The 24,218-nt window shown below is 42.7% G+C and overlaps 1 protein-coding gene across 1 annotated transcript in view; it reads left to right on the forward strand.

Moving 5' to 3' along the window:
• Window positions 1-1,769: 1,769 nt before the first annotated feature.
• LOC122791431 (proline-rich protein 12-like) overlaps window positions 1,770-24,218 on the forward strand; it is a 634,153-nt gene continuing 611,704 nt past the window's right edge. The window contains exon 1 of the mRNA XM_044059173.1: window positions 1,770-2,102. Within this exon, the coding sequence (XP_043915108.1) occupies window positions 1,999-2,102 (104 nt within the window). The 5' untranslated portion in view covers window positions 1,770-1,998. The remainder of the gene's footprint in view (window positions 2,103-24,218) is intronic.

The following is a 24,218-nucleotide window of genomic DNA, read 5'->3' on the forward strand; positions in this document are numbered from 1 at the left end:
ATAAAGCCCTGCATAACCCTGAGAACACACCAATGCTCTCCACCCTCATAAAACCCTATAACAAACATGAAGAACCTTCACTCCTTCAACAAAATACAGATTCAAACTTCCCGATCAAATAATGCAGCTGGTGACTCCACATTTTCCAACTCAGTTGGCAAAATTTGGAATCAACTTCCACCAGACCTCACATCCCTGACTACAATTCCACAATTCAAAACCAAACTTAAACTCTTCCAAACCAACCACTGGCTATGCTCTTGCTATAACTCTGGGTAACTACTATTCTGTCTCTTATTTTCCCTCAATCCTTTTCATCTGACCTCCCTCTCCTTTTCTTCCTAACCCTAGCATATTCCACTTTCCACCTCTTAAATGTTTCTGTTACTCCCCCTCTTTAAGAGACAAAATAATTCTAAATGTTACTACTTATGAAGTAGGTAGAAACACCATAAATTAGTTAAGCATCTAAACCCTTTCACCTGCTATGCCTCTAACTGTACTCTAATACCTAGACAGACTGTAAAAGGTTTAATGCAAATGTTTTTTATTTTTATTGTATAATTTTGTATATTCTTAACCTGTTATGTAGTAGTTAGCAGAGCTTTTCTCCTCGGGCCTCCACTGAAAATGGACATGTATCCAGTTGGACTAGCCCGGTTAACAAATGTAAAATAAATAAATAAATAAATGTCTGCCCCCATGAGGGCAGACAAGAGTAAAAATTAACATAAAATCAGGAATTAGTACTTATGTGAGGTGCAGTAAATCACTTGAACGAACAAATATGTGTTTTCATCATTTGCCTGTAGTGGTGTTTGGTTTGATTACTAGTGCTGTTACCAGTGATGTGGGCATGGCTTGCTGCTGTTAGCACTCTATTGTTTTACATAACAGTGAAAGTAGTAAACGTGTTTGTAGATTTGAAATGAGATGGTTATTGTTATAGTAAAGATTATACATACATCCCAGATGTCCTCGATTTTCAGCGATGACCATGATTTTAGTTGAAAGTTCTGCTCTGTCTATCGTAAAATTGATCAGTAGTTCCCCACAAACATGATGGGTTGTAGTCGACAAATAATGCTAAACATTACAGTTACAGACTTATTCTTTGCCTCTGAAAATATAATCTAGCTAAAAAAATGTACTTATTTGGTCCCGTTTAAAGTCAGTTGTACCAATACTCAAAAAGCGTGACTGATTTGAGACGTGTCACTTTTAGTTCCAGAACACACACACACGTTTCAAGCTGTGAGACTGTTGTGTTATACCTGAATGAGAAAATATGCCTGTCTTTTCTTAGGGTGGCATTACCCCAATAATTACAAAATACATAGTTGTGTTTATCTTTCTTGTCAATCCGTCAATGAAAACTGCAATTGTAGTTTAGAAGGTAATACAGTAGCAATGTCTGTTATTAAAATGTTCTTAACGAAAGCTGCTATTGAGTGACGTCCACTGTAATCTACATTAACCGCTGTTGTTCCCGGAAGCATTTCATTAAGTAGATTGTCTTTACAACTCATAAATAAAATAAATTTGTAATAATGCTAGAAAAATATAACGCGTCAGTAAAACAGGCTGCCGATATCAGCGTTACATATCTAGTGGGTTTACTTATATCTTTAATAGAACATTCCATTGCTTGCATATCAGTTTTTATCTATTTCTATTTAGTTTGATTGCCAAACTGAAACGCATTCCTTACTGTTTTTATTTTCCTTATCCCCTCAATGAACTATTATGTTTGGTACGGTTCGTATGCTTACATGTGGTGCATCCTGGGAAATAAACCATCATGGGGAGTAGATCCATATCGCCCTTTCCTGTTTGATAACATGAATTAACAACAGTAATTAATATTACTAATAAAGAAAGTTCTAATTAGGAATTATAATATAAGTGGAAACAAAGTATTTTCGTTGAATTAGGAACAATGTGAATTATTTAACAGTGATTTCATTGTGGAATGATTATTACGTTCTTTCCTGAGTGATGGACAGGGATTACCCGACTTCCAGCTTCACAGATCCGTTGGTTTCTGCAACACAGCCCGCAGTGTGGGCCTATGAGCGTAGTACGGCCAGCGTAAAACCAAGGTAAGAAGGGAGCCGTGATTAGGAGGGAGTGGAGAAATTTGGGATTATAGGCCCTGGTTTGTTGTACAGACAAGAGACAGTGCATGGGATTGAAACTCTGTGGTAGTCCCTGTGGTTTGTTTGAGTTTCTATGGCGTAGGAAGATGAGATTGCACGTTAACTTTTTGATTCTTTCAACAGTGGATGTTTTGAGGGATCGTTATGTATAAAAGTTATTTGTATTACTTAATCTTGAATTTAGTTACGGGACATTTCTTCGCATTGTTTACAAACTGAGAAAAGTTTGCTGCTCTGGTTGTGTAATGCGAATGAGCACTGTAAAGTTTGAGGGTAAATCACAGTTTAGGAAAGCGAGGTTGTGTTTTAATTTTGTTCAGGAAACAAAGGGTGGCTGAATACTGAAATGCAGTTGGCCACCGAAAGCATTAGTGGAAGGATGCTTGAAATGCCTAGAATACAAGCGTGTCAGTGGTTGTGTACAAAATAGGCGACATCCCTACATAGATTCCTAATCTTGATATAACACAATAATAATTTTCCAGGTTTACTTTTTTAAGAGGCGGGAGTGTTTGGCTAGCTTTTTTCTGGGTTTACATATTTTGTCATTATGGTGTACAGCGACCTTGCGTTTTGTTTTTGAGTGGTGGTTTTGAAAGTATGTAAAATTGGCTACTATTTTTACACTTCGCTGCGAATAAAGTGTTTGTGTGTGTTATAATTATGTACTCGCGTGAAAATTTTGTAGTGATGAATATAAAAAAAAAAGTTTTCATTTTGGATTGTTGTATTTCCCTCTTTGGATATTGAAGCGATTAGTTATAAGTATGTAAATCCTTGGACACATATCCGGTAGCAGTGCTTAGGGGTGTGGTTGGACATAACAGTTAATGCAGTTGGAGTATGAGCTGTAATGTATGGCAGCATCAGGAATAAACAGTTTTTTAATGTCTGGGTGTGCACCTTTAGATAGACATTTTTTTTTGAAAAGAAAATGTTAACTAGGTTTTGTGAGGCAGAAATGAATGAACTTTGTTACTTTAGTTTAAGTTGATTTATGCTTTTAGTATTTTATTTATTTTACATTTGTTGACCGGGCTAGTCTAGCTGGACACATGTCCATTTTCAGTACCTGTTGACTTACCTTGCCTGTGGTCAGAAATGTAGAATGGTGCAGTGGGGCTGAATATTCACTGCTGCTTTTAAATGAGCTCTGTTCTCCCTTTTTAAGGGATTTTAGTTTGTGTGAGAATGTAATAGGATCATGATCCTGAGACCCTTCTAAGTCTAGCCAAGAGTTTAGTACATGTTTACTCAAGTCAGCACCCGATGCCCCAATCCAGCAGGGGCACAGGTGGAATCCCAGGGGTGTATTTTCTGTTTCCCATCTAGTTATCCAGGTTGCGATTAAAAACTGATAATGAGGTGCTCTGCTTGAGGTGCTGAGGGAGTCTATGGCACACACATCGGTCTCACCATCAAGTCCTGTTAATGTCACAAACCAGGTTGAGGTCGCCTGTACTGGTTACTCGAGTGGAGCTTGACTTGTGGCTATTCAGCTGTCCCGTCAAGGTGGGGGTCTGAGATTGCTCTGTATGCCAGACAGAGGTCACCTCTGAGGAGTTTGTATGAAACTGAGTAGATGGACAGGGCTTTTAGCCTGTCAGTGTATGATAGCTGTTTGAGGCGCTGAATTGCCCTGGTGAGGAACTTCTGTTGTCTCCAGCTGCTGCATGTGCTTTGCTACGTACATGCTGAAAAGGACGTAGTCAATAATGGGCCTTACACGGGAAGAATACAGGGATATTATGACCTGGTACTTGGATGACATCTTTATTTATAAGGTGGGCCATGTAGAAAGCTTTTCCGTACAACAGAAGCAGCATGGTGGTCCAAAAGTTAAGTTGCTATCAACATGGATGGCCAATTCCCTTACAGCTTACTGCTTGCTTAGGCTGTTATTGTTAAAGTAATAATTTGTGGGGATAAATGTCACTCTCCCCAAAAGAGATGGTGCATTTTTTGGTATTCAGCTTGAGGCCATGTTTCTGGCACCAGTTATTTGTTTGGGTGACACTCTCTTGGAGGATGTCAGCATCACTAGGGGAATTGATGACCGAGCCTAGCTTGCAGTCATCTGCAAACTTGGTCAGTCATAGCCCATTGGTTTTGGCCTGCACCACAGAAAAGTATATCCTCAAGTAAGAGGCCCCAAGACTGATCCTTGGGGTACGCCACTTGTTATGGGTCTACTACTGTAGGTGGCTTCCCTTATTTTTGATTAGGTGGGTTCTGTCAGTGAGCCAGTTTGCTACTTATCTGGTAACCTATGGATTGATGCCTATTTTGAGAGTGTTTGTTTATTATGCCTGAGTGGGGAAAAGTGTCTAAGGTTTTGGCCAGGTCTAGGTAGGCGGTGTGCGCAGTCTTCCCTTCGTCATCCATGACTGTGATGACTGCCTCAGAGGTCAACCAAATTTAACAGACATGACCTCCCCTTGATGAAGCCAAACTGTGTGGGATTGAGTGTTTGGAGATTGCCCATATCCTTGTTGATGAGGTCCATGACAATCCATTACATAGCCTTGCAGGACAGGCTAATTAGGCTGATGGGCCTATGATTTCCCAGCTCAGTAGATGCTCCACCTTTGTGCAAAGGGATTGTGTTAAACTGAGGGGCTGCTAGCCCAGGTAGATAGAATTTTAAAAATAAATCAATGCCATTATAAATATTAATATGATCCACAGGCTTGTGTAACAAATGCATTTGTTCTGAGCTTCTTAAAATATAACCACAGTACTCCCTGTTGGAAGAAAGCTGATAAATGATTTTGCAACAGTGTTTGATTTCAAGCTTGGAAACAGGATGTCTGTAGCTAGAAATTCTTTCTGTTGTCCTAAGAAGACAGTTAATTACTTGGTTTCTTGTGTCAAATGTCTTTTATTGCTTTGGCTTCCTGTCAGGTGCAGATCAAAAAGAAATGTTAAATTTCAATTTCTGTGACCCTGGGAAACTTAAGCAGAAGTAACACAAATGATGCAATCTGAAATGAGACTGCAGTAATGTATATTATCAATTTAAGGGCCATCTCAGAAAGTAAGGATGGCATTTTGTGTTTTGTTCTGAGTCTGACAACTCACCAGCACTGTGCCTTGCTCTGTAAGTAAGATATTTAGAACAATGATTTCTCTTGGAGGTAGAAATAGTAAGATTAGTCTAGTTTTCTATATTTATGTGAGATTATCCTACAATGTTGTTTTAAAGTATTTTATGTGAATCTGAACTCACTAATGTCACTGTGTTGAATTAATAAGTATTGTCATGTGTTTTTATTCATTATTAAATGTATTTAAACCTTTGAACTGTGGCTGTTTTGTGTAGAGATAATTTAAGCTCTTAGCATACTTGCATGTATTTCGTTATGCTGTATAAGCCACTCCAGTAGCTTTGCTGTTTGTCACACTTATTAATTGGATAATAACATCGTACAGTAGAGTTGGACACCCTTTGGTAAGAGCCAGTAGCGGATAAGAGTAGTTGGTGGCAGTGATTACTACCTTGTAGCCTGGCAGATGGGGGCATAGCTAGTGAACCTCTGCCAGCCTTCCTCAGGAGTGTCTGTGTGTTTGTATTTAAGTCAAATCTCAGTGTGTCAGCTACTTGAGCAGGGACAGGAAGCACAGGTTGGACAGAGAAGGTACTTGAGGTTTGGCTTGACCAATCAAGCTGAGAACTGAACCCTATAGCTGTGCCATTGGAGAGTCTTATTGGGTATCTGGAGAGAGAGGGAGAAACCAGCCCCAGAGTGACTGATCTGTGCTCTTATGGGAAATTGTACTTCTGTGTGTATACTTGTTATCCACCCAATGTAAAAGTCTCTCACTGGTGCTAGTGGTGAGAATTGAGGCTCCTTGATTACTGGGCCAGTGTACAGGCATCACACCCTGAGAACTCAAGCTAGATGTTCTTCGTGTTTCACCGTTGCAGTCATCACATCTGGGTTTTCTGCCTGCAGGTAGCCCTCGGTTGGCCTGAATACCAAAGTCTTGGTATTTCTGTGTCTGATTCCATCACTTCTTCCATGACGTCAGGGGTATAAAACATATAGCCAACGCCATTACATCAGCTTTTCCTGCTGTGCAGTGTCCAAAGCAGTTTGCAAGTGCCGGTCATCCGCCTCCTGAAATTTTCATTTTTCGAGTTTCAGACCTGAAGTCTTCTAAAAGATAAGTACCGCCATCGGAGATTCCTCCTTTTTTTTTTTTTTTTCTATTTCTTGCTCTAACCGATGTCAGAAAATTAACAATTGTCTTGCCTGTGGAAAGCAAATAACTCGGAGATTTTCATTCTTACTGCGTCATCTGTTTAGGCCCAGACCATGACATTCATCGCTGTCTGTTTTGTGCCTTGTTTAACGCCCGTACCATTTGTCGTCGGGCTATCTTTGTTGCTAAATTTTTTCACTCTCGTTCTTCGTATTCTGAAATGGCTTCAATAAGCCATCAGGCTACCGATCCGACAAAAAACGTAAGGATAAAGACAGGTGGACCGCATAGGCTAGTACTCGGGTGCCTTTGCAGCCCCTGATACCCGCTTCTTACAAATTTGCAGGCCTTTACTGAGACCCATTCGGAGTCCGGTATGCCACAAGAGGCTTTTTCGACTATGGAACCTGTGTATGTCTGTACCTTGGATGGGTCCGGAGCCGCTATGCAGGACTGGATTTTGAGGGTGTATTCAAGCCTTCCGATTATCATATTAAACCAACTTAGTTTCAAAACCAAAAATTCCAAATTTCTCAGGCCCAGAGTTCGTACTATGCCTAGGAAACCGACCAAAGCGCATTCTCAGGCCCACATGCCTCAGAAACAAATGCTTAGAATGGCTGAATATCTTATTACTTTAATTAGGGGAAGCCAGCCTTCCCCCTCAAAAAGACCAAGAACTGATTTTCTTTCTGATTTCTTCAGATCATGTGTCTGTTGACTCTGTTCCTTCAGATTACCAGGACATCATACCCTTATCCATCACATACCCTTATCCATCTATGAGGATTCTGATGCAGAGGAGTCCATTCCCTCTGCTTCCCCACCAGAAGATTTTTCCTTTGGCAAAACCCTGCATACCCTTAGAGAACATTTCCGGTGGGAGTGCCAGGACTACTCGCAGTCCAAAAAGAGACTTGGGGAATTTTTAAACTTGCCTCTGCACAGGCCTCTAGCGATACATCCTGTTCTGGAAATTGTAGAAGCCTTCTTGGAATCCAGCCTTACCCCTGATACTTGGCCCCAGCTCCCAGGAAACATTATGTGTACTACAGAGTGCCTGACTCCCACAAATTTCTCTTTAAAAATCCTACTTTGGATCCAGAGACCATTTTCCAGGGACCTAAAGGCATTAAGGCTAAAACAGCCAAAAACCCTACCCCTTCAGACAAGGGACTCTAGGGCTTTAGATGGATGGGGTAAGAAGGTATACACCTCTGCTACTCTTGCCATCAGGGCTTTCTTTTGCCAGTTTCATATGTTAAAGTATCAGCAACATATGGAACTAATTTAAACAGAATGTTGATTCCTGGTTGTGCAGAACATAAGGATTTACAAGAGTTAATGCATTCTGCTAACCAGGTTGGAAAACAAACTTTGCAATGTGGTTTTGATGCCTTAGAAGCATCTTGCAGGGCTGCTGTCACTGGGTCTGTTCTTGGAAGACATGCTTGGCTTAAGGAACAAATTTTGCCAGACCATATCAAAGCAAAATTACTAGATGCACCGTTAAACCAAGAACGTCTTTTTGGCAGTAAAGCAGAAGTCCTCAGAAGGATGGAGGAAAAAGCTAAATCTATGCAAATTGTTAAAAATTTCTTACAGGTACAACCACCTAGATTCGGTAGGCATTGGCCTTCTAACAACTGGTCTTTTCCAGTCCCTCTCGGACCTTCTCAGTCAAAACTCAGGGGCAGCAGACCACCAAGACTACAGTCTCAGGGTATGCACAGATCTAAGCAGTGGAGTGCTCCCACCTCTAAAACAGGGAATAGTAAGCCACAATCCTACGGTAAAATCTCACAATGACTTATCCTTAACTCTTCCAAGCCTTGCTCAAGTACTTGTACCTTTTGGAGGAAAACTTGCCCTGCATGCAAAAACCTGGAAGTACATTACGCAGGACAGATGGATCTTAAACATTGTTTCCCAGGGATACAGATTCCACCTCCACTCACTGTCAACCCCAAGCGGGTGGCCAGACCTCCCCCCCAAACCAGTGGGCAGAGGCCCAAAAGTAAGTATTTTCTCTTCTCATTATCAAGGCTATTCAGCCTGTCCCAGCAGAGCAAAGGGGACAAGGTTTTTATTTCAGACTGTTTCTGGTACCCGGAAAAGAAAACCCTTGGCACCTTATCCTGGATCTGTCTCTTCTCAACACCTTTCTGGTGGTTTCAAAATGCTTACTATCCAATAGCTGCTTCCTACGCTAACCAAGGACTCCTGGCTAGCCACCCTAGACACCTAAAAGAAGCTTATCTGCACATCCCCATAAGGGAATCGTGCTGGAAATAGCTACATTTCAGAGCAGCCACCCTAGACACCTAAAAGAAGCTTATCTGCACATCCCCATAACGGAATCGTACAGGAAATAGTGCATAGAGCCTGCTCTGAAATGTAGCTATCGGTTCTCTGCACTTCCCTTTGGCTTATCTACTGCACCCAGGGTATCCACAAAATGCCAAGTTCCACCATTGCATGTTGTAGGCAGCGAAGAATTCAAATTTACCCATGCTTGGGCGATTGCCTGATTCAGGTGGACAGTCAGGAATTGCTACTACAGCATCTGACAGACATTTGTAAACAGACTGCTAACTTCACTGGGGTATACCATCAACAAAAATAAATCGCATCAGGTACCCAGCCAACTGATTGTATTCCTGGGAGCACACTTGAACACAACTTCTCAGATGGCATTCCTCACTCCAGAAAAACAAATTTGACAAACTAATTCAATCTACTTGCCACCAAAACCTAGCTATCTGCAAAAAAATACTGCAAGCCCTAGGGTTCATGGCCTCTTGCATTCTACTAATTCCATATGCAAGACTGCATATAAGGAAACTTCAGTGGTATTTAAAAGTCTCTGGTATCAACTTTCTCAGGACCTGGAAACAATGATTCCGATCATTCCTTGCCTAAGGACAGAGTTCCTTTGGTAGGCAGAGGCCTGCTACAACAAGAGACTCCCTGTCACTCAACCCCCTGTCGCCCAAACCCTAACAGATGCATCAGACTATGCATGGGCTCCTCACATGGTAGGACAATGCATTCAAGGCAAATGGGAGCCCAAAGCAAATTTTATTTATTTTACATTTCTTAACCAGGCTAGTCTAACTGGATATATTTCCATTTTCAGTAGAGGCCCAGGGAGAAAAGCTCCAGTGGCAACAAAAATTGAAATTAAACATTTAAAAATTAAAAAGCAGTTAAAAATTAAGTCAATATTAATACATAATAAATGAATGGATTTCAATAGAAGATTATTCAAAAAGCAGGAAGTAATTTAGATTACAAAAAATACAGAATTATTACTAGAGTAATGTAGGTATTTACAATAGTAGAGGTGACAATATGTATAGGATAATTCAATATGCAGTGAGATGCATGTAGACTATCAGTATATTAAACAGGATATAGATTTTCAGAGTATTAAGCAGGATAGATTACATCAGTATGTTGAATTCTGTAAAGCAGTTACAGTCCTACTGCAAAGAATGTGAAATAGGTAGAGGTTCAAGAGGAGAAATATTTGTAGTGAAGGAGAAGATTAATCAAGGTTGCTACAGGGGCATAACCAGTGTGTTTTGAGGTTTGGTTTAAAGAGAGGCAGTGAAGAAATTAAAGTTAGGTCATTAGACAGTAGGTTCCAGTTTTTTTCCCACAGAGTTGGAAAACGGAGAAACTCCAGCCATGTTGTAAGACTTGCTTATGCTAGCAAGAAGCTTGCTGGAAGAGCGAAGAGAATTTAGATTTTTGTATGGGATTATGAAATTGGAAAGTATAGGAGTGCTGTTTGGGTTTATAAAATATCTTGTGGGCAATGGTGAGTTGAGAGAGTTTCAATTGGTTTTGAAATTCAAGCCAGCCTAGCTGCGTTAGATTCAGACAGTGGTGAGTTCTAAAAGGATTTCCGGTGGCAAATCTGGCGGTTATTATAGGAATTAGCTAGTTCGGTGAGATTATTTTTTTTTAGATTAGTGTATATTGGTGAGGCATACAGAAGAGTTTAAATTAAATGGGAGTGTGCAATCTTAGTTCTGGCTATTGGTGTTTTATGAAATGTTTAATTCTATATAAGGAGCCTATTTTTCTGTTTACAGTTTTGATGGTGTTATTTATGTGGCTGTCAAATGTAAGGTTATTGTCAATAGTAATTCCTAGCAATGTAGTGGTAGAATCGGGGAGTATACTTATGCCATTATTGGAGATGACAGAGAATTCTATGGGGGAGGATTTGCTGGTGGGTGTGAAGAGAAGTTTTGTTTTTTGGCATTGAGCAGGAGGCAACGTTTAGTGAACCATGTTGAAAACATTCTGAGTAAGAGAATGTAGATCAGTTGGGGAGTTTGCTGAGCATATTGGTGTAGAATCATCTGCATATTGAATGCAGGTGGCTTGTGGAATGGCTATATGGAGGTCGTTGATAAACAGTGAGAAAAGAAGTGGACCTAGAATAGAGCCCTGAGGATCTCCGAGTGTGACGGGCAGAAGGGATGATATATTATTTTCCCAAAGAACTGCCTATTGGTAAGGTAGGACTTGAACCATTTAACTGCCAGGCAGTCAAGGGAAAGGGATTCAAGAATGTTGATAAGAAGGGTATGGTTTACCATGTCAAATGCTTTTGATGGGTCAATAAAGAGTGCAGAAGAGAGGTTGTTGTTGTTATGATTTCTATTGATGGCTTCTGTAAAGGATAATAGGGCAGTTGTGGTGCTATGGGATGGCCTAAAGCCATGCTGACAGTTTGCTATGATGTTATGTTGAGGTAAATGGTTTAAAAGTTGTTGGTGAATGCATTTTTCCATAATTTTTGCTAGGGGTGATAATATAGCTATTTGCCGGTAGTTGGAATAATCATTAGAGGGTACCCCCTTTGTGTAGGGGGATAATATGGGAGATTTTCCAGATGTCTGGAACTATTCCTTCTTTAATGGTTCTATTTATGAGGATGGATATGGGATAAGAAATTACTCTGGCTGCTTTTTGCAGGTATTCAGATGGTAGCTGGTCAGCAGGAGGAGTACAAGGTTTAAATTTTTGGATGTATTTATAGATGAGTGGTTGAGATGGGTTTCAGATGGAATGTTGGAAGAGTGCCAGGTATGGTGGAGGGGAAGCTTGAGTTGTCATGGACTAGTTGACTGGCTAGTGATTGTATGGTCTCTGTGAAGAAGGTATTGTCAGTTTGGTGGGGGGTGTTTTGTTCAGCCTGGGATGGGGTAGGTGTACGTGAGTGGCCTGGGTTTAGGACTTTATTTATACTAGACCAGAACTTTTAGGGATTGTTTTGGTGATTTTGCTGTAACTTACAGTAGTACTTTTTGTCTGTAAGTATTGCCTTTTTTGTAATATTTCTTAAATGCTTAAAAGTTTGTTCATCTGAGATGGTTTTGTTAGCTCTCCATTTAGCCCAAGCCTTGTTCCCAAGTAACATTTTTTGTCTGGTTTCTTTAGAAAGCCAGGGGGTAGGCTTGGACTTCATTCTAATGGACCATTTGGGTGCGTGCTTTTCTAGGATTGATAAGAATATAAAGTTTAGGTATTTAACAGCTTGTTCAAGTGGTAGGGTTTTTAAAGGGTTCCAGTCACAGGTTCTAAGTTCATCTTGGAATAGTACTGGGTTAAAGCGTTTGTTGGAACGTGCAATCCTATATGTTGGTGGGGTTTAGACTGATCATTTGTTTGCCTTAGGATGTAGGACCATGAATGATCGTTTACATAGTCTGGCAGAGTTCCTACGTTGTAAGCTGGTTTCTGTTTATAAGTATCCAGTCTAAGGTGCTCTCTTTCTTATTTGGTTTAGTGATTCTAGTTGTGGAAGTGATAGTTTGACTAAAGCCGTGAAGGTTGATATGGGAGGTAGGATTAGCAGTGTTAACAGCTTTCCAGTCCGTATTAAAATCACCAAGTATTATTGTTTCTTGAGGGTAGGTTGAGAACATCCAGCTTAGAATATCCTCTATAGTATTGATATTATTACCGGGGGATAGGTGGATACAAATGCTATATAAAGATTTATTTTGGTTAACTTGAAATCTGTTGGTTGTATGGTGAAGTGGAGATTTAAAGTCCATCTTTGAATAGGACTGCTACTCCCCCACCCTTGCTTTTTATTCGGTCTTGTCTTAATATATTATATCCTTGAGGAATGACTTCATTGTCTTTGGTGTCTGGTTTTAACCAAGTTTGTCAGGCAGAATATGTCAAAGCCGTGAATATCTAGAAGGGTGTGGAGATGGGTTACTTTGTTTTTAATACTGCGGATATTTAGGTGTCCTATTAGGAAAGAGTTTGGTACCTTAGGGTGGGTTATTAGGGTAGCAGGATTTGTAGGGTTAGGGTGGAGATCATCGTATTTTAAGGAGGGATTGCTTAGTTTGATTGTGTAAGTATTTGTAAAGTTGGTTAGATATTTTACTTTCTTTACTGTGGGTTTATTGTATTTAATGTGGGAGCATCTATGGTATTTAGGTAGTAGATAGGTGGGAACAAAAGTGACGTTAGTTTGAATATTAGGGAGTATGGGAGTATGTATAGCTGTTTGTTTTGGGGAATAATTGAAATGGAAATAGTACAGTTTTTCAAAGGAGGTGATGAGTTAGGTGGAGGTGAGAGCAATTGAAATTAAAGCTAAGAGTATTGGTTTGGTCATTTTAGTTGCTACTAAAGGTATTTTGAAGAGATATGTAAAGAAGTTTTAGGAGTTAAGTCTAAAATTAAAACAGGTGGTGATTGTATAAGAAGAGTGTATAGAGCAGGGAATTAATACTTGTTTGCTAGCAGGAAAGGGATATGGTAAAGTATTGGGTTATATTTTCTGGTAGGAAAAAAATGTAAGGGTGTGGTAATTTTGTGATAAGGAAGGAGAAAGGGATTGGTTGATTGTGGTTTAAGAAATATAAGTTTAGGCCCACTGGGGGTGGGTGGGAAATGGGGGTAGGGGAGCGGAGTGAGCCCGTAGGGCGAACGGAGTGGGTCACAGCTGAGAGAGGCTGGGGGGCAATCGGTTATACAGTGAGACTGTGTTCTGCAAGCTTTGAGTAGGTAAGAGGCACTTTCTTTATCTACTTAACATAAGACATAAGAGGTTGAGATTTTAGTATAGATGTGTAGGGGAAAAGGGAAAAATGAGTTCTATAGCAGGAAAAGTAGGTTATGTAGAGAATCAGTTGAGTAGTTCTATAACTGGGGTAGTAAGTGATGATAGAATAAGTTGTCTGGTTTATTTATATTAAGGCTAGCAAGGTTAAATTCTTTTTTTACAATCCTTCAAGGGGTGGGGGGTAGTCACATGTAGTAAGAGTACTAACAGGGGTAACTGTGAGAGGCTAGTACGTAGGGCTAGAGGAGTTTGGTTGGCAGTAAGAAACAGCTTTACAAGCCCTGAGTTCTGCTGCCCTCTAGTGGAATATATTGGAAATTACATGAGAACAAATAAAGGAGGTAAAGGGAGGGAAAAAAGTCTATTAATAGATGGCCTATGGGGTAGGTCTAAGTGGAGGGAAAAAGTAGTATGTTAATAGCTGAAACGAAGTCTAAGGGGGTAGGTCCACGGGTGTGCTGGCCCTTACAAATAGTACAACTTTAAAGCACTCACAATTTAGTTAAATACCTAAAATAACTGTAGGTTTTCACCAACACTGTGAGGCAGAGCAAGGAGAGACTAGGTAGTTCACGTAGAGTTTTCCTGCATATCAATCAAAAAGAGATGTGAGCTGTACAGAATGTTTTGACAGCCTTCAAAGGCTTTATTCTTCCAGGACAACTATTGGTAAAGATGGACAACACCACAGTTATGTGGTACATAAACAAGCAGGGGGGAACCAATTACTACCCACTCTGCAGATTACCCATGGCTCTGTGGAACACAGCCTTGAGCAACCAAGTGCACCTGCAAGCTCATTTCCTGCCAGGCAAACTAAATTCACTGGCAAGACAGTTTAATAAAAATCTATTGGACCCACACGAGTGGAAACTGTAACCCAACATATTCAAGCTTCTGAGGCGCAGGTGGGGGGCACCAGAGGTGGACTTCTTTGCTTCCTCTCAGAACTGTCAATTGAGCAAGTTTTGCTCAAGAACTCCCCACAGTCAAGCATGGAAAGTGGATGCCCTGTCCTTTTACATGAGAAAACTATGCCTTTCCCCCTCTGCCCCTCCTCTCAAAAGTTCTACTAAAGATCAAACAGGACAAGCCAAGGACAATCTTGATTGCACCAGACTGGCCACGTCAGCACTGGTGCCCTCTTTTGCGCAGTCTTGACAGAATTGCCACCATGGCACCTGCCTCAAAGCCCTTCCCTGCTGTCCCAGCAGGAGGGCTAGATTTTGCATCCTCATTAACAGACCCTGAACCTAGCAGCCTGGCTCTTCCCCAGAACAGTAACCATCAGTAAACAGGTGCTGGATGTCATCCTTGAGGCAAGGAGGCCTAGTACTAGAAAATCCTATTCAGGGAAAAGATACTGTTCTTGGAGCCAGTCTCAGGGAATGGACACAACTGTGCCCAGCTTACCTCGTATACTAGATTACTTAACAGAAATGCTCCACAAAGGCCTATCCTTCTCTTCAATTAAGAATCATGCCTCTGCCATCTCAGCTCATTATAATACTGAACCCACCCCTCTTCTCTCATCCTCTGATCAAACAGTTCCTGAGAGGAGCCAAATATTTAAGGCTCCCACTCCATTCTGGGACCTTAAGTTTGTATTGGGGAAAAGCTCCTGCTTCCACCCTTTGAACCTGCTGCTACAGCAGAGTTAAAATTCTTCTCCTAGAAAACGGCTGTACTTCTAGCCATCACTTCAGCAAGAAGAGTGTCTGAATTGCAGGCCCTTACGGTTGTGGAACCCTTCATTATCTTCCATGTGGACAGGGTTTCCCTCCGGACTAACCCATCATTTATGCCCAAGGTGGTATCTAGTGTGGCCTTAAACCAATTCATTCATTTGCCAACCTTTTTCCCTAATCCTCAGAATAAAGGGAAAAGATCCTGCACTCCCTGGACATACACAGGCAACTTGGGTTCTATCCGCACACGACTGAACCTTTCAGGAAAACTGACCAGCTGCTAGTCCGCTTTGCTGCAGGGGGCAAGGCCATTTCAAAGCAAACCATTTCTAAATGGATAGCACACTGCATCCATTTCTGCTACAAACACCATGTGAAACCTACCCCACCGGGGATCAGAACACATTCCACTAGGGCTACATCTACTTCTACAGCCTTACTCAAGGGACTCCCTACCAGGGACATCCTGGAAGCTGCAGTCTGGAGCTCTGTACACATTCACCAAGCATTACCACTTGCCTATCTTTTCTAAATCCAGAGCTGGATTTGCCACAGCAGTCTTATAGGGCCTGCTTGCCAGCCCTAATGCTTCTTGACTGCCTCCACCCATCCTCTGCTTTGGGAATCGACCCAAAAATGACGACTGCAACAGTGAAACATGAACATAGTACAGTTGTGTACATTTACCATAAATGTAGATGTTGGAGTGTATTCACTATTGCAGTCCTGGTTACCCTCCCTCCAGCCCCCTGACTTCTCTTTACTTCTGCCTATCCTTTTTGTTTGGCATAACTTATATCAGTGTTATTTGCTTTTTGCTGGGGGTGTTCCACACCATGTAATTGCTTACTATTTAGGGGGCTCCTGACATTTGGGGCAAGAAAAACTGATGTAATGGCATCGACTGCTTGTGTGTTACCCCTGACGTCATGGAAGAAGCAACAGCATCCGATGCAGAAATCCCAAGACTCTGGTATTCAGGCCGATTGAGGGCTTACCCGCAGGCAGATAACCCCAAATGTGATGCCTGCAACAGTGAAATACACTCAACATCTACATTTATGGTAAGTGTACACATCTGTACTTTTTTTCAAAAACATTGCTTGAGAGGGTTAGGTATATCTGGATATACCTTACCCCATTCCCTGTCTTGAGAGGCCATCTGCGTTGTCCTTGCTAATCCCACTGCGGTGCTGCACTGACATATGCTTGCAACCCTAGGCTCCATCTTAGCTACTTGGCAATTTGCTGGCTGGCTCGATGTAATCATGTTGGGGGATTGTGATCTGTAACTACAGTGAATTTTCTTCCATGCAGATAAGGCTGAAACTTCTGCAGTGCCCACACTATGGCTAGACATTCATTTTCTACAGCTTCATAGCATTCCTGTGGGTTGGAGCCTACAACTGAGATAAACCACTGGATGCTGTTCTTCCTCTTAAGAAATCTGGTTAAGTACAGCTCCCACCCCGTGGTTCGAAACATCACCTGCACAATCAATTCTTTTTGCTGTAAGCTGGACTAGCTAACATAGGCAGCCCTCTCAAAGCTTCTGTGAGGAGAGCAGCTATGGTAGTATAACTGTGGACAAACTTTCTGTACTTCCATGCTGTCCCTAAGAATGCCCTCACCTGCTTTATGGTAACTGGTGCAGCCCATGCCTGAATGGCTTTCACCTTGGCAGGGTTTGGCTTGATCTCATCACTCCCCACTATGCTCCAGGTAGGAGACCTCTGCCATACCCACCTGACATTTGCTAGGCTTAATGGTCAACCTTGCCCTCTATAGTCTGCCCAGCACCTCCCTGATATGCTGAAGGTGCTCTTGCCAGGAATGGCTGTAGATGGGCAATATTGTCTAGGTAAGCAAGGGCAAACCCTCCTGCTAGGATATGATCTACCAGCCTCTGGAAACTCACTGGGGCATTTTTTCATCCCAAAGGGCATCTTGGCTTGTATGAGTTCACAAAAAGGAGTCTCAAAGGCTGACTGACCTCTCTAGCACTGGGAGTTAAGGGTACCTGCTAGTAACCCTTGGTACGATCAGTGCTGGTAAGATACTTGGCATCACCTAGCTGCTCTAGGGCTTCATCTGTCCTAGGCATGGGATAAGCATTTGACTCAGTTAATTTCCTGTATTTCACACAGACTCTGGTGCGGCCACCCTTCTTTGGCAGCAGCACCACTGGCGAGACCAAGAGGCTGTTGGACTCTTGAATTACCCTTGGTTCCAACATTTCCTGTATCTCCTCCCTCAGAGTCTGACTCTTAGGCACTCTATAAGGGGCCTGCCTAATAGGCCTTTGGGGTCCTGTATCCACCTGCTGCTGCACCAGGTAGGTGCACTGTGGATGTTCTTCATCTCACATTGCTGCAGTCCTAACACTTGGGTAGTCCACTGTCCCTCGGTCGGCCCGAATATCAGAGTATAAGGCTGACGTCGGTCAGGGCGCATTTGACTGACATCAGAACGTCAGGGTACAAATGCGCATGACCGACGTCATATCCTCAGTCTTTTTTGCCGCATGGTCCGATGCAGAAGCAGTGTTGCAAGTGCCGTTCGGCGATCTGAAATTTTTTTGAATTCGGAGTTTCAGACCGAAGTCAGAGTTGGTTAAGTACCCCGTTGGGGAATATTTTGGTTTTTTCTTGCCTCAGTGGTTTACCGGATGTCAGAAAAAGTGAATAACTGTATTTCTTGTGGGAAACAGATACCGCATAGGGATTACCATAATTTGTGTATACCTTGTTTGGGACCTGAGCACGACGTTGTTGGGTGCCGCTTTTGTGCTAGGTTCAATAAACGCACTATAAAGCAGAGGTTGGATTGTGCCAGGTTGGTCTTTGGGAAGCGGTGCAATTACAAAATGCCGTCGGATGCTCCGACGCCAGCTTCCTCGAAGAAGCGCAAGGACAAGGCAATTAAACCTAGGTTAGAGGAGTCGTCCGAACCGGACGCCGGTTCTTTAGAGGCGTCAGTGGAACCGGTGGTTCCGACGGAGGCCTCTGTGGAGTCTCAGGGGGAAACTTTGATTTTACAGGATGTGGCCCCCCAGGAGGCAGGTCAGGCTGTAGGGGCTTCTCAGATTACTGTACTCCCCTCCCTTCCTAAGGGGTCTAGGCCCTCTCTTTCTGCTTCCAAGGCTTCTCCTAGAGGCAGGTCTAGTTTAGCTTCTGTGGGTGTCACTCCTAGTTCTTCAGGTTCTGTGCCCAAGAAGCACATGCTTAAAATGGCAGAAGATTTAATTACTTTAATTAGAGGCTCTATGCCCCCTCCTGATAAAAGGCCTAGGATGGAACCAGTGTTGGGGGATTGGGAACAAGCTTCAGATGTGTCTGAGTCTTCTGCTGAAGACTTGCAGGAGTATGCTCATTATTCTGATTCTGATGTGGATGATTCTACTCCTTCAGCTTCTCCTCCTGAGGATTTTTCTTTTTCAGAGACCCTTCATTCCATGAGAGAGCATTTTAAATGGGAAGGTCAGGACTTCTCTGATTCCAGGAAAAGGCTTAGGGAATTTTTGTTTTTACCCCAGCATAGGCCTTTGGCTATACCTCCTGTTCTAAATGTGGTGGAAGATGTATTTGCAGAGGCTTCTCTAAATCCTGATTCTTTGCCTCCTGCTCCTGTTAAACCTGATAGGTATTACAGGGTACCTGAAGCTCATAAGTATCTTTTTAAGAGTCCTAGGGCAGACCCTGAAACTGTTAGCCAGGGGCCTAAGGGTGTTAAGGCTTCTGTTGTCAAGAATCCGGTTCCTGCAGATAGAGGCCAGGGCCTTGGATAGATGGGGAAAGAAAGTTTATACTTCTTCCACTCTAGCCATGAGAGCTTTGAATTGCCAGTTTCACATGTTGAAATTTCAAAATTATCTCCTTTCACAGCTGAAATCTAAGGTTGATGCTCTGGCGGAAGGTATTGATTGTAAAGAGTTACAAGATTTAGTGCATGTTTCTGAACAGGTGGGTAAGCACTCTTTGCAATGTGGTTTTGATGCTGTACAGGCCTCGTCCAGGGTGGCTGCCACTGGGTCAGTTCTTCGCAGGCATGCCTGGCTGCGGGATCAAAATTTATCTGACCATGTTAAAACTAGGATTTTGGATGCCCCTTTGCAATCTGATGTCTTGTTTGGTTCTCCTGTTGAGGCAGTTTTAAAGAAAATGGAAGACAAGGCTAAGTCTATGCAGACTGTTAAAGAATTTTTGCAGGTTCAGCCTCCAAAGTTTAGTAGAAATTGGCCTACTAAGGGGTGGACGTATCCTTCTTATGATTCCCAGTCTATTGGTAGATCTAGACGTGGCAGGGGCAGAGGTCAGGGCTCTTTCAGGCCTAGGACAGGGAGTTCTCCTGCACAGTCTTCAGGTGAGGGCAGGGGTCAGTCCTTTCGTAAGCAAACCCAATGACCTACCTTTTCAGCTGCCAGAACCTTCTCGCCTGGCAGCACCTTTGGGAGGAAGGTTGGCACTTTTCAAAGAAAATTGGAGGTTGATTACCCAAGACAGATGGGTATTGGACATCATACATCACGGTTACAGGTTTTATTTCCATACCTTGCCTCCTTTCAAGGGCATGCCAGACATTCCTCCTCAACAAAGAATAGAGGCTCACAAGCAAATTTCTCTGTTACTCCAAATAGGGGCCATACAGCCGGTTCCTATGCCAGAAAGAGGCCTAGGATTTTATTCTCGCCTGTTCCTTGTACCAAAAAGGGGAACACGTGGAGACCAATTTTGGATTTATCTATCCTCAACACTTATCTGGACATTCCCAAGTTCAAGATGTTGACGTTACAACAACTTTTACCTCTGCTGGGCAAGGATCACTGGATGGTAACTTTGGATCTCAAAGAGGCATATCTTCATGTTCCTATCAGACCAAGTTGCAGGAAGTATCTGCGTTTTCGGACTGGGACTTCTCACTATCAGTTCTCTGCATTGCCCTTTGGCTTATCTACTGCCCAGAGTATTTGAAAGTTCTGGCTCCAGTGATAGCTTTCTTCAGGCTGAAAGGAATACAAATCTATCCTTATTTGGACGATTGCCTGATTCTGGCTCAAGGAAGGGAAGAGCTTCTTCGTCATTTGGAATATGTGATAGCAGTGCTAAGATGCCTGGGGTATTCTGTGAACGAAATAAAGTCCAGTCTAGTACCCTCTCAAGACATGTGCTTTCTGGGTGTGAGACTGAATACAGCATCCCAGATGGCCTTTTTAACCCCGGACAAACAAAAGAGTCTATCCCTTTACTTCCATCAACTATCTCATCAGTCCAGGCTGACTGCAAGGACAGTCCTTCAAGCCTTAGGGTTCATGGCATCTTGTATTCTGGTGCTTCCCAATGCCAAACTGCATATGAGGAAGCTACAATGGTATCTCAAAATGTATGGACACAGCACTGCCAGGATCTGGACACTGTCATTCAAATAATACCTTGCATTCAAAAGGAATTTTTGTGGTGGGCTCAGGAATGTCACCTAAACAAGTGACTCTCTGTGACCCGGCCAGAGGCGAGTCAGATTTTAACGACAGATGCCTCAGACAAAGCTTGGGGAGCTCATCTAAATGGAAAGTGGATACAAGACAAGTGGCCTGCCAGACTACAACATCTACATATCAACATGAAGGAGATGTTAGCAGTCCAGTTTGCATTAATAGCTTTCAAGGATTTACTTCTTCCAGGGCAGGTGTTGATTCTAACAGACAACACAACTGTCATGTGGTACATCAACAAGCAAGGCGGAACACATTCTTATCCTCTATGCAGGCAAGCAATGATTTTGTGGGAGACTGCTCTCAGTTTACAACTAAGTCTACAGGCAAGGTTTCTGCCGGGAGCACAGAACTCCTTAGCAGATGTGTTAAGCAGACAAATCATGGATCCCCACAGTGGAAACTGGATCTTCATGTATTTCAGAAATTGACAGTGTCCTGGGGAACTCCAGACATAGATCTGTTCGCTTCTCCACTAAACCACCAGCTGCCAAAGTTTTGCACAAAGTGGTTTCATCCCACAGCTTGGAAAGTGGATGCTCTTTCTTTCAGTTGGAAAAATCTTCATGTGTATGCCTTTCCACCTCTGCCTCTCCTCCCAAAGGTACTTCTGAAGGTCAGACAGGACAAGCCAAGGATGATTTTGATAGCTCCAGATTGGCCTCGACAGCACTGGTACCCATTACTGAGAAGTCTAGTACGGAAGCCTCCATGGCCTTTACCTTTAATTCCACATCTGTTGTCCCAGGAGGACAGTCATTTGCTCCATGTCAAACTTCACTCTCTTCACCTAACAGCATGGCATATTCTGTTTTAAACCATAGAGGGTCTCAACTTCCACAACAAGTTTTGAATGTGATTTTGGAAGCTAGAAGGCCTAGTACAAGGAAAGTGTACGCAGATAAATGGAAGAGATTTTTATTTTGGAGTGCAGCTAAGAATTTGGATGTTTCTGAGCCTGATTTAAGTGTGGCTCTTCAATATCTTACTGAGTTATTGGACAAAGGTTTGTCCTTCTCTTCTATTAAGATTCATGCTGCAGCAATTTCAACTCACTATGATTGTGACCCACCATTGTTTTCTCATCCTTTGTTCAAGCAATTTCTTAGAGGGGCAAAGAATATAAGACCCCCATGAAGGGCTCCTACTCCTGCTTGGGATCTCAATTTTGTGTTGGAGAAACTCACTCTACAACCTTTTGAGCCTGCAGCTACTGCTGAGTTGAAATATTTGTCATGGAAGACTGCTTTTTTGTTGGCCATTACCTCTGCAAGAAGGGTTTCTGAATTGCAGGCCCTTATGGCGGTTGAGCCTTTCTTAATTTTCCATAAGGATAGGGTATCTTTACGTACTAATCCTTCCTTTATGCCTAAAGTGGTTTCTAGTGTGGCTTTAAACCAAACTATTCATTTGCCTACTTTTTATGCAAATCCCCAAAATAAAGGGGAAAAGATTTTGCACACTTTAGATGTACACAGGCAGTTGCGATATTATTTGGACAGAACTAAAGGGTTCAGGCAATCTCAGCAGTTATTAGTTTCTTTTGCTTTGTGCTCTCAGGGCAAGCCCGTGTCAAAACAAACTATTTCTAAGTGGATTGGATTTTGCATTGCTTTCTGTTATTCCCATCATGGCAAAGAGGTTCCAGCTGGGATTAGGCCTCATTCCACTAGGGCTACTGCCACTTCAACAGCTTTTTTGCGGGGGGTGGCAACTAAGGATATTTTGGAGGCAGCCACTTGGAGTTCAGTGCATACCTTCTCTAGGCATTACCACCTTCCATTGTACTCTAAGTCCAGGGCTGGGTTTGCCACTGCTGTGTTGCAGGGCATTCTGGCAGCTCCTGCTTCATTATAGTTTAGCCATCCTCCCTTACCTCTGCTTTGGGATTCTACCCAAGTGTTAGGACTGCAGCAATGTGAGATGAAGAACATAGTACAGTTTTGTACCTACCATAAATGTAGATGTTCGAAGATCCACATTGCTGCAGTCCAATTTACCCTCCCTCCTTCCCCTCTGTAGTTTGAGGTGGTTGTGTGTGTTGGGTTATCCATCTGAGGTATATTGTGTATATTGTGTTTATTGTATATATTGTACATTTTCTTGGTGTTAGGCTGGTTGGTTGTTTAGCTGTTGCCTATGGGTTTTGACCTTTTTCTTTAGGGTCTTCTGACATCTGGGGCAAGAAAAGACTGAGGATATGACGTCGGTCATGCGCATTTGTACCCTGACGTTCTGATGTCAGTCAAATGCGCCCTGACCGACGTCAGCCTTATACTCTGATATTCAGGCCGACCGAGGGACAGCGGACTACCCAAGTGTTAGGACTGCAGCAATGTGGATCTTCGAACATCTACATTTATGGTAGGTACAAAACTGTACTTTTCCCAGTGAACATGTCCCCAAACTCTTGTAACACTGCTAGGATTTCTCAAACCTGGGTAGGAGATAGCTGCTGGGGCATTGCTACCCCTTCACTGAGGTGTCAGTCCAAGCCTCACCGAGGAGATTAGTCACCAGATCTCCCTTGGATTCCTCCTGCAATCCACTGCAAATACTCAGCACAGGGGCTTGCATATCATGGTAAGGTTTCATCATGTTAACATGGTACAATTTGTACTCCTGCCTAGCAGTTCCACCATGTAGTTAACATCACGGACCTTTCTTACCACCTTGTAAGGTTCCTCCCAGGCTGCTTGCAGCTTGTTGTGCCCGACAGGCATGAGAACCATTACCTGCTGTCCTACAACATACTCACTCTAGCTCAAGCATTCCTGTTATACCAGACCTTTTTCTGCTGTTAGGCTTCTGCCAGGTTCTCTTGGGCCAAGCCCTTAAGTTCTCTGAGCCTTGTCCTGAAGTTTAGGATATGTGCCATAAGACTCCTTGTAGGATTCACACTCACCCTCCCACTTGTCTCGAATTTAAATCTAGCGGCCCTCTCACCCTATGCCCATAAAGCAACTCAAAGGGTGAAAAACCTGTGGATTCCTGGGGAACCTCTCTAAGCAAACAGATGTGGCAAATATTTGTCCCAATCGCTCTTAAACTGGTCTGCAAATGCCTGTAGCATGGACTTGAGTGTAGAGTTTTAACATCTCAACAAGACCATACGTCTGGGGATGGTTGGGGGTTGTATTAGGTGCTTCACTCCATAGTACTACCACAGACAGGCCAGCAGGTCTGACATGAAATTGGCACCTCTGTCAATGTTTCTTTTGGGAAACCTACCTTGCTGAAAATGTCTAGCAAACCATTTGCCACCTTTTCTGCCTCAATGGAGGATAAAGTCACTGTCTCAGGGTATCTTGTAACATAATCTACTACCACTAGGATGTACTTTTTCCCTGTGGAGGTTGGAGTACTATGAGGCCCCACAATATCCATAGCTACTCTCTGAAATGGATCCTCAGTCACAGGCAAAGGCATCAAAGGTGCTTTCACCTCGCCTCCTGCCTTGCCTACCTTTTGGCAGTGCTCGCAGGTCCTGCAGTACCCTGTTTAAATCTCTGGAAATTCCAGGCTAATAGAAGTTCTGCATAATCTCTTTGTACAGTTTATGCCCATAT

Source organism: Protopterus annectens, chromosome 17.part0 (genome assembly GCF_019279795.1).
Source record: "Protopterus annectens isolate FY-2018-M chromosome 17.part0, PAN1.0, whole genome shotgun sequence".
NCBI classification, from domain to species: Eukaryota; Metazoa; Chordata; order Ceratodontiformes; family Protopteridae; genus Protopterus; species Protopterus annectens.